At 38.2% G+C, this 18,162-nt stretch overlaps 1 protein-coding gene across 1 annotated transcript in view; it reads right to left on the bottom strand.

Moving 5' to 3' along the window:
* The window catches only part of MOB3B (MOB kinase activator 3B), a 48,171-nt gene that overhangs the window by 13,129 nt on the left and 16,880 nt on the right, over positions 1-18,162 (bottom strand). The window contains exon 3 of the mRNA XM_072404315.1: positions 285-487. Coding sequence (XP_072260416.1) covers positions 285-487 — 203 coding nt within the window. The remainder of the gene's footprint in view (positions 1-284; positions 488-18,162) is intronic.

Below are 18,162 nucleotides of genomic sequence, written 5' to 3'. Positions count from 1 at the left end.
GGGTTAATAGTGAACTGGTGACAATCATCAAAAAGTTGTTAAAAACAGATAATGTAGGTCTGTATGTCTGTTTTGGGGTTACATATTAGATGACAGTTCTAGCTTTGCGAGATGAAAACTTTTTCTACAGTAGCTTATTTCACAATAACGGCATAACCAGGACATCCTAGAAAAGGTATATGTGCCCACAAAATTTGTGAGCCAAGGAGGAATCACAAACAGTATTACCAAAATGAACAAGTCTCTGATTTTACATAACTGGCAGAGCTTTTTTTTTTTCTTACCAATGGTTCTAGCTCCTTGCGGTCTATGAGGTTGAGTTCTGTCACAAAGTAGTAAAAGTGCTTGTAGCAAGTATTGACGTGCGCTTCTGCTCCCATGATTATGATACGGTCAAAGTGATGGATGTATACATGGACGAAAACACGGAATAATCTGCACAGTATCTTCTTGCAGATCTGCAGGAAATTCTTTGGAAAAGGAACCCCTAACAATACAAAACAAAAAGGAAAAGCAATGTGAATACAGTGGACAAATGCAATCATAGTATATATCAAAACTGTTCCATAGGTATTAAATCATGCAGTGCTCAACCCAGGAATTTTTTTGAGCCGGGTGGGAAGAAATTGTAGGCAGATCCCCTGTATTGTGACCCAACTCTTCAGTAGCCACATAAAAGCAGCCGGGTGGTTACTGAAAAGTGCCAGGTGGTGCGCCCAGCTAAAAGGGGCTGGGGAGAACACTGTCATGCAATATTTTAGTTAATCAATGTTTTAGAAAACAAAAATGGGGCCCTGGGAAAATATGATGTGAAGGGCCCAAGTACACCGCATTTCAGCTAGTTGCATCCCCAACTTTGCAGCAATGGCTTCTGCAAATCCAAGATTTCTTACAATAATGCCTGACTTCCTGTTGGATCATTATTAAAAATCCAGTAGCTAAAGTATGTCAGGACTGAGACTGTAGGTTAACTACACCTGCTGCATACACCTTGTAGCACAAACTACATAGATGACCTATTCATGCACCCAGTACAATAAACCATATAAGTCTCAGCACTTGCATTTCTTCTGCCAAAATGACAGTCTTAGGACAGTATACAGACATTTTATTTGTCACTGTAGAACTTTTAGTCATAGAATGTTTCATTTCTGTGGAACTGTGAGTCCCAGTACAACATTTAGTCTGTAGTAAAACTACAAAAGGTAAGACTGGCTGCTACCAAGCCAAAAATGTGAAAAATCTTCATAGTAAACCCAAATAACAAAAAAAGACCTAAAAGAAATTCTAACACTTCTCCATTCTTTCCAAAACTAAAGGGAAAGGCAGCAAAGGTCCAAGGATCCATTTTAAATTACACCAGTGGTATTTCATGAAAGGGAGGGAAAAGTATCTATGCAGGATCATAGAATAGAACTGATCTGGAAATTGATGGATCAGAAGACTATTTTAGGATACATGTACATGGATAATTTAAGACCACCAAGTCCCACCTTTATCCATTAATGAATATAACTACTCCCTCTTGAAAGTACATTGGATGAAATAGATCTGCTGGGGATACTAACATAGCATTGGTTGTGATGTGCATGTTTTTAGGTGCATGGATGCTGCAAGATGGTACTAGACAGGGTGAGAAAAGACTTTAGATTAGTGGGTGAAAAAAATACTTCTAAACAGTTTTTATGAAAATGTCTATCAGCATTATCATCATCAGCACTTAATATTTATTAGATCTAAACAAAATGTCTGTGGGTGCCCATAGACATAAAATGAGCCTGTCTAATGCTGAGAAAATATAATAATCTCTAAAGTGACACCTGGAGGGCAAACTCTTCACCCCGTCTCTTAACCACTTAATTCATCACATAGTAAACATAAGGAGAAAAAGAAAAAAAAAAAAACACACACACACACGGAGAAACAAGCTTTTTACATGGGAAATGTTCCCAGAGCAAGTTATAAGAAATCTGACCACATCAAAGAACGATTTCACGACATACTAAAAGTACCGTAAGTAATCAGCTTAGAGCTGAACTCTCCAATGTTACACTAAATATGATGAGGTCAGCAGAATGAAAAAAGCATGTTCTAACACAACTCTTACTTTGATGAAGTGCTCTATAAATCATGAAACAGAAACTCAATTTTGGTTTGGTTAAACAGAAAGAAAACACAGAAAGGAAACTACTGAAGTTTATGATCACTTTGCAGGCTTAAAGAAAGTTGTGAAAAATCACTTTGCAAAGAATTCCCAATGCACACTACTGGCAGTTCAGCTTTATAGGAATGTACAAAATGTTTTAATGTAATTTATGTTTCATTCTAACTTTCGGTGGTTTATGTTAAAGCAGAAAACTTTCAGAAAGAAAACTTAGCATAAAATGGAATTGGAATGAATATTTTTTAAAAGATACATTAAAAACAGTTGATACAATATTCACTGGAGCATATGTTTGTGCTACTGGATGACTTTAGTCTCTCTGAAACTATCCCAACCATGTCCAGTCCCTCAGCCTAAGAATGGACAGTAAAAGGAGGAGCAGCACAGTGATGAGTCTATTAGTATATGCACCGATTGGCTCCTTGTACTGCTTCTTTCTTTCACACTTGAACCCTGCTGTACAGGGACTGCAAGAAACTGATACCAGACCAAATTCCTGTACCTAAAGCACTACATCATTTTTTGTCTTCTATATCCGCCTAGAGTCCAGCTTTAAAAATCTTCCGTGAACTGCCTAATGACAGAACTGTTTAATATTGCGTGTGTTGATTGCCAACAAGAAGACAAAGAAAACCCTTGTGCTAAAAGCCGTCTACTTGAGAAAACTTATGGGCTCTACCCCTTTATGCAAATATAAATGTGTGATGACATAATAGGAGTAAAGTGTGGAAAGTCTATGACCTCTGGACTGTGCAACCAGCAGATCTAAAGCCAACAGGTCATAGAAAATTCCAAGTCCTGTAACATGTGTACACAGCATTTTGATGACATTCTGAAGACCTTACATGCCACACAGTTTTACATGCATGTGCCAGTTTAAAATCTCAGTGTTTGCAATAAAAAAAGCCAAAGACCCAAGATATCTATCCAAAATACACCTTTCCCTGATCCTCTACTCTCCTTCATTTACTTTCGTCATGGTTCCTCTTTTGGTGTCCACAACACTGCATGCATGATGCCCACACTTTCTATTGACTTGCCCCCATATGGATCTTCTCCTCGTTGGAGAACAAAGCGAACAGTGATGATGCCAGGAAGAGGGGACCATTAGGTGCTGTCCTGTTTATGGGGGAAAGGCAGCACTATTCACCCAATGGATTTAGATGTGTATATCTTTTTTTTTTTTTTTTTTTTTTTAAAGGCAAGTAAAACAAAAAAGTTTTGTTTGTTAAAAGAGGCAAGTGGGGGGCAGGGTAGTCGTTAGCTTATCTGATGAGATAGGCTTTAAAGCAAGACTATTGTTCTACAGCCAAATGTACCCTAAGTACAAACCACAACACAATTTGAACTGGTTTGAGACATAGATGGAATAGACATCTTATAACAAGTTGTGTCAATGTCACAGTTCTTATTGGGTCAGTGTGAAAGAAAAAAAGAAAGAAAAACATGTCTAAAAAAGAGAAGGTTGATCAATCAGTGAATGTCATGCTCCAACTAACCTACAGTGCTGTTTTATGAACTATAGGGCATTGGATATGATCCCAATTAGGGCACTTAGATGGCCAAAGAATAAAAATTGTTAAAAAGCAATAACTGCGTTTAGCCAAGGCTGAATAAAAAATTGGCATAGAGTGCCAACGGCATAACCTGAAAGGCCAAATGGGTCCCTCAGGACACATCTGATTTATATAGTAATGACAAATCACTTATACATTTACTCATAATTCTCTAGGAGGCAGATAGTTCAATCTAAAAGGCAGCAGGTATACCTTTACTTCCTATTGTCATGAATTGAAATGCCTTGAAAATAAGATTCACTAAAAAATTCTGCTGCACGATAGTATGGGTGTTATGTCACCCACTCAAAAAAAAAGGGGGTTGATTTAGGAAGACGATTAAGAGCTCCAGTGGTACAATAAAACAACTACTTACATGCTTGGAAAACTAAAGAAGCAGGTTAATCCATGATTATACCTTGTGTGCAAGATCTTAATGTTCCAAGTCGTTTAAAGAACAAAAGTAATCTGAGGATTTGTAAGTGTTGCACATCAGCCTGAAACTTACTTGAACATAAAAAACAATGTTCACAAATATACATTTTTAACCCATCGGCTGCATACAATAAAAATAAGTATAGAAACAATTATTTTTTTATTTTTTTTATTTCAAGATAATTTTTCAGTGCATCTGCAGTGATAATGAACACCAATTATATATTATGGTAAACTGGGGGATCTACGGGGTAATCCTTTAATGAAACAGATGATTCAGCCTTTTTCTCCCCATTTTTAAAGTGGAACAAAAAATTAGGCATCAGGCAAGGCTTTATTGCTAATAGTGACAGGCCATGTTCCTTCTGCAATAAGTATTCTTACCTGCTTGATCACTCTGTGGAGTTATCAAAAATGTTGGATCCTCCTCAATCGCAGTCGCGGTTGCTGGGACTGAATGTATTTTTGTGTGAAGAAGTTTCATCATTCCAGCCCAGCCAATCAAGAAGGTTAAAGACTGCAACTAGGAAGAAGATAGTGGCGCCCTGCTACAGACCAGGGACAGGTGAGTATAGCAGGGTTTAGTTCCACTATAAAAGGAGACCCATTCCCCCAAGAAGCATGGAGGCTTCAATTTACTACATCCCATTCTGCTAATGCTAGCTGCCTGGCTGTCATGTTCATGCTCTTGTTTTAATACTTCATACTGCTAATAGGAAATTAATTCTCAAAGATGTCTGCCTTTCCTAACTTCAAAAGGGTGATCTCAGAACCCCAGTGAACTGCACAGTTCTGCTGCGAGTTCAACTGTAGTCTCCAGCTTTCATATTCAAGTGAGGTTGGGAACCATTATTTGTGCATGGCTTTCCAAAAGCAACTTGTGTCAAGTAACTATATATCAAATACGTACATCCTTTAAATAGTGTGTAGCATAAAACCCCAATACTCATTAGTACATTTGGCGACATTCTAAAAACATTTACAACTCACAAGTTTCGAGATAATGATAAATAATGGCCTGAAAAAACTGTGTGCAGTCCTTTCCTTTTACTGAACAATGGCTGGGGGTTTGACAGCTCTGAACCCAGAAGTTCTTAAGTGTTTGAAGGTTCATGCCACATTGAGACATTTACTGTTATGCCTTCTTCCATCCTGACAATGGTTATGAACATTCCAGGCTCCCATGTAGCACAGGAGAGCCCAGAACACATGAAGTTGAAGGGTGGTGATGGTGGTGGTGGTAGGGCGGTGTTACTATATCAAAGTTTAGAAGTTATCCCTTCTATCTGAAAGGCTGACACAGAACATCTATTGTAGCTGTATAAAGGTAAAGGATCCCTGCACTTTATTTTAAAATGCACCTAACTGCCCCCAAATCACTTTGCTAAATAAGCACCCCACCTTGGATGCATACTTACCTTGCAACTTTGCCCATGACCTCCCGTCTTTGCTACATTTGTTTGCCAAAATTTATTTAATCGTTCATGCCTTTAGAGCCCCTATTGGGTTTTATGGGTCTGTATCCCAAGGCTAGGTGGAGGAGCGGGGGTTAGACTAGCCTAGTTGAAAGGGGAAGAATGGGTAAAATTTGTTACTTACCCTTTAGGACACTTGTGATGCCAGATTTTACATTCTACCTGAAAACAGAGACAAATGTAGAATAGATTTTCCCTTTCCTAAACACCACTTAGCGCTCTGTATTTTAAGAACAGGACAATGGATGCCTGACACTTTATTTTTCTTTCTAACTATAAAAGCAAACACAGTAGGAAACAGACTGCAGCACAGCCAAATGAACTGTTTATATTCATGTCTGTGGCATCCTAGGAAACGTACTGCCAATGTACAAGGGAAAGTGTTGCAAATTGGTTTAAAATGTTATATCCTCCAGTGTTAGCTTCAAAGACTAATATATTCAACAGCTCTAGTCTAAAATAAGTGTCACATAGGTCTGCCTTAGATGAGGGAAAACTTTTGCAGTTAGAAGACAACATACAGCATGAAATTTGTACTTTGTACAAAGCTGAAAATAAAATTCATTATCTCAATCAACCAACATGTGACATCATATTCTGTTTAACCATGCCACATGAGCTGGCAGGGAATTCTAAATCTATTTTCTGTTTTTAAGGAAATGAGATATCAGAAATTTGCAAGTACTGCAAAGATGGGGATTTTTTGTTTTACCCAAATTTAAAGCACAAATAAAAAGAGGCTAAGGGGTGGATGGGATAAGGCAATGATATTCAAATTTAAATCAAGTGATCTATAATTATATTTATTGATGCAACATGATTTTCACTTTAGGTCTTTTAAGTATATTGTCAGATAATCTCTGTAGAAGAGAAAGATCAGAGTTTAGACGGGTTAATCCTCTTTCTGAGTGGAGATCACTTGAAGAAAAGGGAGGGGAGCAGGACAGAAGAATATTCATACCAAGTACAGGAAAGCTTCAAATTGGAAGAAAATGGTATATTTATAAAATAATTTTGTTGTGATTAATAAGTAAACTGGTACAGCTGGGCTTTGTTCAGACTGGTGATGAGACTGCGGTGCCATTATCACTTCCGTGGCCAAGTATAGTAAATAGAAGACGGGGGTCTGCAGTGAGCTGTTCAGTATTGGTCACTGCCATCCCCTGTAAATAGCTCAAGGCTGGTTCCTAAAGGACCGGTGCAGTGGTGCAGGAGCCCAAGCCACCAGGAGCCACACAGTAACATCTATACCCGTCACCGCACAGTAACATTGCCTTATCAGTCCAAAATTTTGGAAATGGGGATTGCAAAAACATAGGCAATGTATTGACAAAACACTTGGTGAATTGGAGACAGATGGTTTATTTAATGGGGGATAGAAAACAGAACCAGTATTGCTTGGCAAAAGGAAAAAAAGACAAAATCTCAAATGCCATGTTTGTCAAAACACATTTATGTTCGGAATGCTAAACAAGCTTCTTTAGAAGTTAAGATAATTATGTCATATACTACCACATAACCACGGGTCTTGGAAGAATACACTAAATAAACTACATATGCAATGCTGCAGATGGAGAACTAGTGGCAACAACAAAGAACATAGAATATTCATGTTGGGTGCAGGCCAAAGAATGTGCATGTTTGGCAGTCTTCACTTTCCTTCATTTAAAAATGGAAGGGGTTTTCTGTATAACTGAGGCCTGTGCAAAGTAACTGCCTCAGGGCAAATAATATACTTCCAACCACAACTGACATAAGAGTAAATCACAGAGTAAACATAATCACCTTTTATGGAGTGTTTTATAAGGTTAATATGTTTTGCCAGCTGAATGGCAGCTTTAAACAAAAAAGTGTTACATTTATCAGCTAACAAAGTTTCATGGGGTCCTAATCCATGACTGTGCTGCACAGATAAATAATTACTATGGGAAACAGACAAGTGATTGGTTAGCCACGCTGAAAGGCAAGGTCTATACTAACCTTATCCTTTCTGTGGGACTTCATTAAAAAACAGGGTAGTCTATAGGAACATATCCTGTTTTACCATATAAAGAGAAGCTCCAACCTTAAAAACAGACTCACATTCAAACATAATTGCTATCCCAGTCTCCTGAGCTGCAGGGACTGGAACAACCATCTACCCACTCACTGAACACCTGTTGGCCAATACTTCACGGCCGGGAATAAAAGCATAATTTTAAGGAATTGTAACTGCCCTATATCCAAAGGAGGACAGTCGGTCTGAATAAAGTTTTCCTGCTAGATTCAACTGAACTAGAATGAATCTTAAAGATGTCTCAACTGAGCTGCACAATGTTGACCTTGCTGTGGATCTGTGCTTTCTGCACATTTGCAGCTTCCCGATTTTTACTCCACCACTCATTAAATTCCCAGGACAGGACTGACATGAGAAAGCAAAATGTCATTCTTCCACCATGATGGTCACCTCCATATCCGTATCCAGGTAGTCAGAAAAAGATACAGAACAGAGAAAGGTACGATAAGTCAGTAACAGGGTATGTATAAACAGCAAGGTGCCAATACTAGTGACTTGTTCTTTGAAGGTTGTGCCCAAAAGCAGAGTAGAATAGAATAGTTTACATCCTCTTTATACCAACATGGCTGAGAACTACCAGGGTCCTCAACACACTTCTAAGACAGCTTGCCTTTTAATACAGGAACCCTTCTTATTAATAATTTTGTTTGTAGACAAATATTCAAAGAAAAAGAAAACCCAGTAGCCTGACTGAGCATCAGAGAAAAAAAACACAATCATTGCAAAAAGTAGTATCAGAAGTTGTAGCTTTGTACTTGAAAAAGGAAGTTGTCTTGTATTTAGGAGGCCTACCTACAGTCCGATTCAAAGTATAGTAAAGAAAGAAAGATAGTAAAAAAACATTAATTCAGAATAACTACTGTAGTCTTCACAGAAGCTTCTATATTGCTCAGTGGGAACAGCTCTTTAAACATACAGCAATGTACTGTCAGAGAAACAAAGAGACAAAAACCAATGAAGACTTTTGCGTTTTAGGTCAGCATTCAGAAGTACTGAATTGGAATTATGATTATGTCATTACCCGAATATATAAATATAGCAATAGACATTGAAATTGTATTACCTGCAGCTGCAACTGCTAGGAGGTCATTTCACAACAAGCAATAGGAAACGCAGTAAACTTTTAGCAAACAGTAAGAGATAATAATCTGGTAAAACAAAAACTGTGTCTGAGTTTACATCCACATCAGAAAGTTTTAAAACTGAACTTGAGCCTGGTACATCTTTCTATGAACTGCCCACACAACATACAACCAATTCTGCAATTATAAAATTACACAGTTTACTTGAATTACATAGGTGTTAGGAAATCCAAAGAAAAAGGTACAGTCAGATTAAAACATGTTTCCCTTTCATTTTTAATGATAGTTTTGTAGCTAAAACATTCATTTCTAATTTGGAAAAACACAGCGGACAAAAATAGAAAAATGAGACTGTTGTGTAAAAGAAGGCAAGTTTGACTCCGTAATTCATACCAGATTATTGACGTTTTTCTCAGTCCATTACAACACTAACTGTGCATGCTGAGATGTCACAACACTGGCTGAAGTTCAGTCTACGGCAAACAACATGTCAGCCACATAATCCAAAGAATATGATAATATGTTTTTCCATTATTATGGGGTTTGATTCTAGAAGTAGGAAATAACCTCCTACATATACCATTACATTGAAAATAAGCCTGTTCTTTTAGCACACTGGTCAAAGCAATAGGTTCATCCTCAGCCCTCCCCAACAGGATACACCAATCTCCCTTCCACATCATTCAGTCACCAGGAGAAAAGTCCCCGGATGGGAATAAATTACTGACATTAAAACACAGACCTGGAAGATTCCACAAGGGAATGTCCGATTTTCTGTTTTATAAATAAAGCCCTCGGTTCTGAATAGAGTAGCAAGAAAGTGAAAAAAAGCCAAGTATACAGTTCGGAGGGGTAGTAAAGTAAAGCAAACCCTGTCATTTACTTCCTGTTTTAGCAATACCCATAAGCATGCTTTCGAACAAAAATTTCAGATAAAAACCGAATCTGGCCCATCAACAAAAATGCATCTCAATAGAACCTACTGTGTCCAGAAAAAAAAGTGGGTCAAATGGAATTTGTGAATCTTCATCCACACTGTACCACTGGGCTACATAGGAATTTCAACTTTTAACATGGAGGAACTCTCGCAGTAACTTTCAAGTCTTAGGAAACCTCTGCTATAATTACCATATCTACAGCTCACAGTACATTAGTGTGGTGGTCAGTAGGAAAAATCCCACTTACATTGCTGCCCAGTGGGAAAAATGTCATCCCTACAGCCAAAACAATTGTTGGTATCTGTAAAACTAACCTGAAACCCATAAATTGCCTATTATTCGAGGAACCTCTAGCAACCTCTGGATGAACCCTAGGGTTCCACAGAACCCAAGTCTTAGGAAACCTCTGCTATAATTACCATATCTACAGCTCACAGTACATTAGTGTGGTGGTCAGTAGGAAAAATCCCACTTACATTGCTGCCCAGTGGGAAAAATGTCATCCCTACAGCCAAAACAATTGTTGGTATCTGTAAAACTAACCTGAAACCCATAAATTGCCTATTATTCGAGGAACCTCTAGCAACCTCTGGATGAACCCTAGGGTTCCACAGAACCCTGTTGAGAAACACCAATGTAGACGCAAGAAAAAGCAAGTTTTTGCTGTATCGTCAAGCACAATATTTGCAAGGGCTGAGCACTTTACTATACCACAACTCCTGAGCTCCACAGGCTTCTAGAAAAAACAATTTAAGGATTGTGATCAGGGAGAGCATAATAATATAATAGCGGTTAGAAGCTACAGCAAAAACCTGGTTTGTCACTGCAAGCATTAGGGATGGCACTGATGAAAAAAAAAACCAAGAGGATAGGGGATGGGTGAAAAAAACAAAAGGGTGTTTTATCACGTTTTAAATATTTAAAAAGTTATTTGTTTTGGATATAATTGAAACATTTTTCATGCTGGTTATTTATTTACAATGTTTAACACTTTAATCTGCCATTGATATCATATTGGCTTCACTGACACAGATAACCTTTTGTTAGTCCACATAACACTGGAGCATTGGTACTAAAACTCCAAACAAGATATGTGCTTAGAAATGTGTCTAAATGAAGAGAACCTTTGTAAGCAAAGCCAAAAATTCAACAAGAAGGGACATGCGAGGAAGCATCTTTGCTTAGGTAGTGAACAAAGACTCCAAGACCTCATCTGGCATGGTAACCACATTTTCTACATATCAGACCAGGTAAACATGTATCAACTTGGATGGTTAAAGTGGAGAATATAACGCATATGTCATTACGTGTGTCATAGGAATGAAAGAACCTTACTTGTTTGTGGTGGTGATAATTAGGAGGCATGCCGGGATTTGTGGAAGTGTCATTTACAAAAGCAAACTGTTCAAAACAGCACAACGCAGGTCATGAAATCAGTGAAGCTGATCCTTTAATTTCCTTTTCTGCCGTCGCTGCAGAATAAAGTGATAGCATGATCCTATAGTATGGTAAAGGCTTTATTCACCCTGTTCAGTGAGTGAAACCCTATTTACCAACAAACCTTTAGCTATCCTTTTACGGAAAGTAAAGTCAGCAAACACAAAATATTAACATTCACAATTCTGCATGTGGATAATCAGAAATTTGGCTTTTTTATGGAGTTGATTTATAAAGAAGTTAATCGGACATCCAGCAACATTCTCTGGTGGAGAATCGATCATTTAAAACCCATGGGCCTGGAAAATTCTCCAGTCAAGAGTGTTGCTAAATGTCAGACTGACTGCTTTATAAATAGACCCCTATGTCTTTATGTTTAGCCAAGTGCTTCACATAGTCTGGCTATCCAGGCTTGGAAAGTGCGGTGTCCTTTCCCACTGCTCAAAAACACTTTTCCAAATTTTTTTTAAAATTTGTGTTTTTTTTTTCCACTATCTTGCAGTGAGGTTTGACATTTTTTAGAATTAATTCCTGGGTGTGTTACTCTCAGAGTGGATAGCATTGTTATGTGCAATGTATACATTTCTGGTGTGCTTTCTCCTACAACCCAAACATATACCAACAGGTTACTTATTTTCCACTTATTTGGCAGTGGGGTATGGCTGTGAATTAAGATTGTATGCCTATTTGGTTTATACAATGTCAATGATCCATTCATTCTGTAAGCAGGGACACAGCAACAAGGCACTATTTGTAGAAATTGTTGGAGCCTTATCCTCTGCTGGGACAGAAATCAAGAGGTGCCCCCTCTTAACAGAGGCACGAATGTTAGTAAAACAGGACAGTGGTTCTTACCCTTGCCATTCCATTTTAATTTAATAAAGTTATGCTGGAAAAAAACTGTTCTCCCTGGCCCCTTTTAGTCAGGCACACCACCTGGCACTTTTTAAGTAACCACCTACAATGGTAAACAGTATGTGCTTTTCATGTGTTATAAGAAAACTGAAGTTTTACTTTAGTTTTTATTAAACGATACATTTCTCTATTTAGGCTTCACATAGAAACTGTTGCCTTAAAGCATTGTCTAGTAACCACATTCCCTCACCAGCAATTCAGATTTGCTAAGCTGCATCATTAAAGTATACACAGAGGTGTTGACCATGAACTGAGTGGAGCACCATGAGGCTTTATTTAAATCAGTATGTTGCACAAGCAAGAAAGCTTTGATGTGTTTTATGCAATGACATGTTAAGCCCAGTAAGTCTAAAGCTTAGCCAGCAGTTCAGAAAATCAAAATATGTGCTACTCTTACTAGGTCCTAGGTTCAGGTATACACCATGAAGCACTCAGCCAAAGAAATATCTGGAATGATTAGAATGATCACTTTCATTTACCATCCCCTAGACTTTGCAGAATTTAGCCTAAATTAAATATCTGGGCAAAACCATATCAATCTTTACTTGACCAGACACATTAAAAATCCAGAAACTTGGACTGACAACCAAAATAGGGACACAGCTTTGACTAACGCAGGCCAATCTTCTATAAACTATTGGCACAAAACTAAAGGGTGTGATGTACTCATCAATGTAATATGTTTATAGAACTGGGAGATTTCACTTGCTCCACTATTTCTATTATATATTCAGTGCAATTGTAAAAAAAGAAGAATTTTGTGATACAAGCAGCTTTATTTGAAGTCATTCATTTCTGCCTTCAACGGAAGCCAAACAAATGATCAGATGTCTAAGGATTCATACGGACTGTCTAAACCTTCTGTTCTGGAAAAACAGTTGTGGTTTTGAACAAAAATTCTGTGGTCACAGGGCACACGCAAATACAAAGCATAGCTGAAATGCTGCTGGCTCCATCTACATGAAGACAAATCAGCCTCTTGAGGATATAGCAGGATGTACTTTTACAAGGCATTTTCAACCCTAGGTGATTGGATGTATATAGCAGTGATATATTCTACTGAACAGAATCATGGCGGGCCCAAATTACACTGACGTTTAAGTATGCCAATTTTAGAATTTTAAAAGTAAAAGCCGTGCCTTAGAGTAGTCCCCACAATACACTTATTACCTGTATTAGACAGAACATTTTTCCTCTGTGAGCTTTGCTGAATTCGTGCCACTTTGAAACCGCTCAGTGTACTATGTCAGGTATCCTAGCATCCCCCCAACGGATGTTAAGAATGAATCAATTAGGTCAATGACGATAACCAACAGGGCTCAAACTGGGAAAAGGACCAGGTGGAAATCGCCACAAGCAAGTGAGAACAGGTGAAATTATTTAAAAAGCAGATTAGGAAGAGAAGTTTATTTTATTTCAGCAGATACATCACCCGTCTCTCCTTCAAAGACCTGCCTGCTGTTCATTTTTTTTTCTGAATTCAACTTTAACGGAGTATGACTTTTCTGTCTTCAGGGCTTTTCCCCACCCATATACTTTTCCACTATCCAACTGAGAGTGCTTTACTCACCAGTAAAGACACCTGCAATGATATAACTATCAACAATGCCCTGTAGTCAAGCAAACTTTTAGTTACAAGGTGAAACTTATAATCATAGCATACCAGTGAACTGAAAAAGTTAAAGGAAAGAACTGCAGCCAGCCACAAATTGGAGCGGTGCAAAGTTACTAGTGTAATATGACTATAAATCATAGGGCTACACAGAGATGGGTGTGCTGCTTAATAAGGTAGAATACCTGCTCATTAGCACAACACGACAAATTGTAAACTACTTTTTTTTTAAAAGCAGCAACATTGATGCAGTGATATTTAATGTTTTCAAATGTCTTAAAAGGTCTTGATTTGACGGCAATGTGTTACATTATGTATGCAAAATAACAAAAGGCTCTTTCAGTTTCATAAAATCAGCTGATTTGTCTCTTCTGTGTAATGGAAAGGTCTTAGAACTGATCTTTAGCAATAGGTAAACAAGGATTGTATAGGCCTTGTTTAAGATGGTATTAACCATGCGTGTTCTTGCAGCTACAAAAACACACAGACACTGCACATACACTCAGCAGCCACTTTATTAGGTACACCTTGATAGTACTGGTTTGGACCCCCTTTTGCCTTAACAACTGTAATTCTTTATGCATAGATCCACCAAGGCACTTGAAACATTACTATTTTATTACACTCCTGTAAACATTACATTTGTTGACTGCATATCGATGATGTAAATTTCCTGTTCCACCATGTCCTAAAGGTGCTCTATTGGTGACCGTGGAGACCTATGGAGTGCAGTGAACTCATTGTCATGTTCAAGAAACTAGTTTAAGCTTATTTAAGCTTTGGATATAGAATGTTCTTTTTGGTGGAAGTAGTCAGTATCAGAATATTGGTACCATGGGGCCATAAAGGGATGGACCTGGTCAGCAACAACACTAAGGTAGGCTGTCACAATCAAATGACACTCAGTTGGTGTTAAGGGGCTCAAACTGTGCCAATTAAATTTTCATAACCAGGGCATGGATCTATTTTTGGATGCCCAATTCTGAACCTACCATTCAAATGTAGCAATGGAACTTAAGGTTCACCAGCCCAGGCAACCTTTTCCAGTCTTTATTTATCCAGTTTTGGTGAGCTTGTGCCATCTCTGTAGCCTCAGGTACCTATTGTTGGCTGACAGTGATGGTATTCAATGTGATGCCTTGCTGCTGTAGTCCATCTGGTTCAAGATTTGACGTGTTGTGAACTCGGAGATGCTCTTCTGAAAACCTCAGTTGTAGCAGTTGACATTTTTTAATTTCAGTCAGGCCATTCTTCTCCTACCACTGGCACAAACAAGCCATTTTCCACTAGAGAACTGCTCGCCACAATTTTTTTTTTTTTGGACAATACTTTGTAAACCCTAGAGATGGCTGTGCATAAAATTCCCAGCAGATTGGCAGTTGCTGAAATACCCAGGTCAGCCTGCCTAGGTCCTGCAACCTTCAAAGTCACTGAAATCACCTTTGTTCCCCATTGCTCAGTTTGAACTTCAGCAGGTCATCCTGACAACGTCTACATGCCTAATGCATTGAGTTGCTGTCATGCAAATGGCAAATGTTCAACCCTGAATTTTTTTCAAGCCGTGTGGGAAGAAATTATAGGTGGGTGGCAACCCCTGTATTGTGACCCAACTTTTCAGTAACCATCCAAAAACAGCCGGGTGGTTTCTGAAAAGTGCCAGATGGTGCACCCAGCTAAAAGGTGTGTGTCGGTGTGTGATATAAAGGACAAAGGAGCCAGAGTTAAAGCTCCCTTAAATTTCCAGATGGAACACCTGTTTACCATAACAAGATTCTGCTTGTATATATTCATTTTTTGGAAGAAAAAAAAAAGAAACTGGCTTCAGTACTCTGGTAATTTGTTTCTTACTTATTTTGCCAGGGGCAATGAATAAATCTGGAGTTTAAAAATAGTTAAAGCAACTCCCATGAATATAATTATATATTTTAGCCACTGTTTGCTTCTTCCTGAAGCAGGCTTTATAAAGGGACTATAGCTAATGGAGACATATTACAAGGGGCTCCCTTTACACATACAGCTCATAACATTCTATTACTAGTGATATAATAAGTGCCATTAGCCCCAATTTACCCACATCATGTAGCAATTTAAAAGGCATTCCAGCCTGTATGATTATACCCTTACACCTAGCAGAGTCATATCTTACATCCACCCACCCTTCAATCTGTGGTTAGAAAAAGGAACAGTTAAATGGCAATAATGTTAAATGCCAATTTTTACCTGCTTGTTACTCTCGGATTGCTTAAAGTCAGCAGCTACAAAAACACAGGCTGCATATATTTTGTATGTGAAATATTTCTCAGATGCATTTTCTTTTGGAAGAGGATCCAAAAATATATGAATACTGGGTAAAAGTTGTGTCAAACATTAAACATATTGCTTGTTATTTAAAAGCATTCACACCAATACTTTGTCAAAACATTTCTCCAGGAGCCTTCAAATAGAGGCCGTTGTGCAGTGACACAGTTTGCACTTCTCTATGTCCGCTTCTGAGTAAAGAAATGCAGGCATCCAACATACCTAGATGGGATCATGAAGATTCTACCATAGGTTTTAGGTCTGCAATAGAGCAAAGATCTCGTGCAGTTGAAGTGATGCTGGCAAGTATATTTAAAGTATTTTACTACTGTGCATTTTTTTGGCCTTTCTTCAACAGGGTTTCACAGTCAACATGTCCTTTTCACACTGTTTGAAAAGAGCTGCAAGGGGTTAGATTATCTGGCATGTTTTTGTCTGTTCTATTGGGAAAAGTCACTTCCATTAATTGTCCGCATAGCACCAGGACAAAAAGTTGAGAAGATCTCAAACTGTTACAACAACCACTGGAAATTTTTTGAGTTTCTGTGTTCCTGATAGTTGATGGTGAGGGTCTCTGCTTTAGGTATCTGTACATTTCTTTAGGGAGCATTCCCATCCCATAGCAGTCAGAATGAAACCATATAAGGAAATACGTCTTTGCAGTACACTAAATAGAAATACAAATCATCTTATGGGAGTGCAGTTGTGTGCAATATAACAGCCTGTCCATAGATAAAACACAGCAGCTAACACTAGTTCTAAAAAAAATGTATTTTGCCTTCTGGCTACAAAAATGACGTACCATGAAACACATGGGAAGGACTCTACACAAATATTAAAAGTAGGTATGTAAAGTCAAAACTTTTTTTTTAATTTGGTACTAGAATATGGAAGGGTAGGGATCACCGATAAGCGCTGTCTGTGTCTTTGCTGGGAAGAATCACCCTCACTGCTGGTTCTGGGTTCTGATATAAATACAACCCATGCATGTATACCATTCTCTACATCTAAAAGAAAAATGTTTTGTCTTAAAAAAAACAATCAGAACTGTGGCCTAACCTTCAGTCTTGCATGGTTGTACAGGCCCCCCTTCTCTACAAATACTTACTATAACTGCACACTGTAAGCTTCTCCGTGTGCAATAAAGTTGCTCCAAGTCAGACAGATTTGCTAATTTTCTGGCAGGAGGGAATTCAGCCCCATCTTGCCTATCCTTCCCCCACTGTCTTGCCCTTATATATGCAATTTCAGGTATTTTATTTCTGGAGGTTTAGCATCACTTTCGAGCATTCCTACAACTTCCAGTTGTTTTAGGAAGTTTTGTGCAGCTCTCTGTTGGCCCCTCCCTACCAGGCAACTGGGAAAAGCAATTTAGGAGCACATCAAAATTCAGCACTCCATTACTTATACTGGCCCAATCTTTACCTGCTGCAAAAATACTTGAGAGAGGGGAGCAGAGTTAATATACTCTACACCCCTAGCTTCTGTATTGAATGAGGTACATCACCATTCTTCGAATGTAGAGTAACTCAACTTTAATGAATGTGGAACAACATGAAAGGGCAGTACTGTCTTCTCACAAGATTTGGGATACCTGGCATTTAGCAGATACTCATCAGAAGGAAGGTAATGTCACCTTTGCTTGAACACCACGTTATTTTAGTGCAAGATCTACATAAATAGGTACGGGTCATAGGACCATTGCGAGGCATTTCTCACTAAATACTGTTTGCTGATTTCCCCAATAAACAATGGAATCAGTTTACATGTAAAACAAATCTGACGGATGTTAAGCATGATCACAGTAGACTAAAAAAATGCATAAATTGTTTTGATTTTTGGCAAAGAATAAGAAATATAAAACCAATTTATTTTTTGGATGTTATAGTAACAGAGGCAGTGCTGTCAGTGTACTAAGACCAAGGTCTGTTGGGGTGACATTCAAAATGCAACATACGTTGCATGCATTGTGGTAATGTGTTTGTAACACAAATCACAATAATGTAGACCTGACCTTGTGTTACTGGCATAGTGTAATCCCCTTTAACTGTCCATATCATTTTAGGAAAAGGAAGGGCTGATTGCAGGCTTCATTAATAGGATTAATGACAGGAAGTCAGTTGAGTGCAGGAAAAGATTTCCCTTTTAGCCTAGAATGTTATCTCATGTATATGCACACAAACATAGCAATGCT

This window comes from Pyxicephalus adspersus, chromosome 3 (genome assembly GCF_032062135.1).
Source record: "Pyxicephalus adspersus chromosome 3, UCB_Pads_2.0, whole genome shotgun sequence".
NCBI classification, from domain to species: domain Eukaryota; kingdom Metazoa; phylum Chordata; class Amphibia; order Anura; family Pyxicephalidae; genus Pyxicephalus; species Pyxicephalus adspersus.
This window is presented reverse-complemented; position numbering and strand designations above follow the sequence as displayed.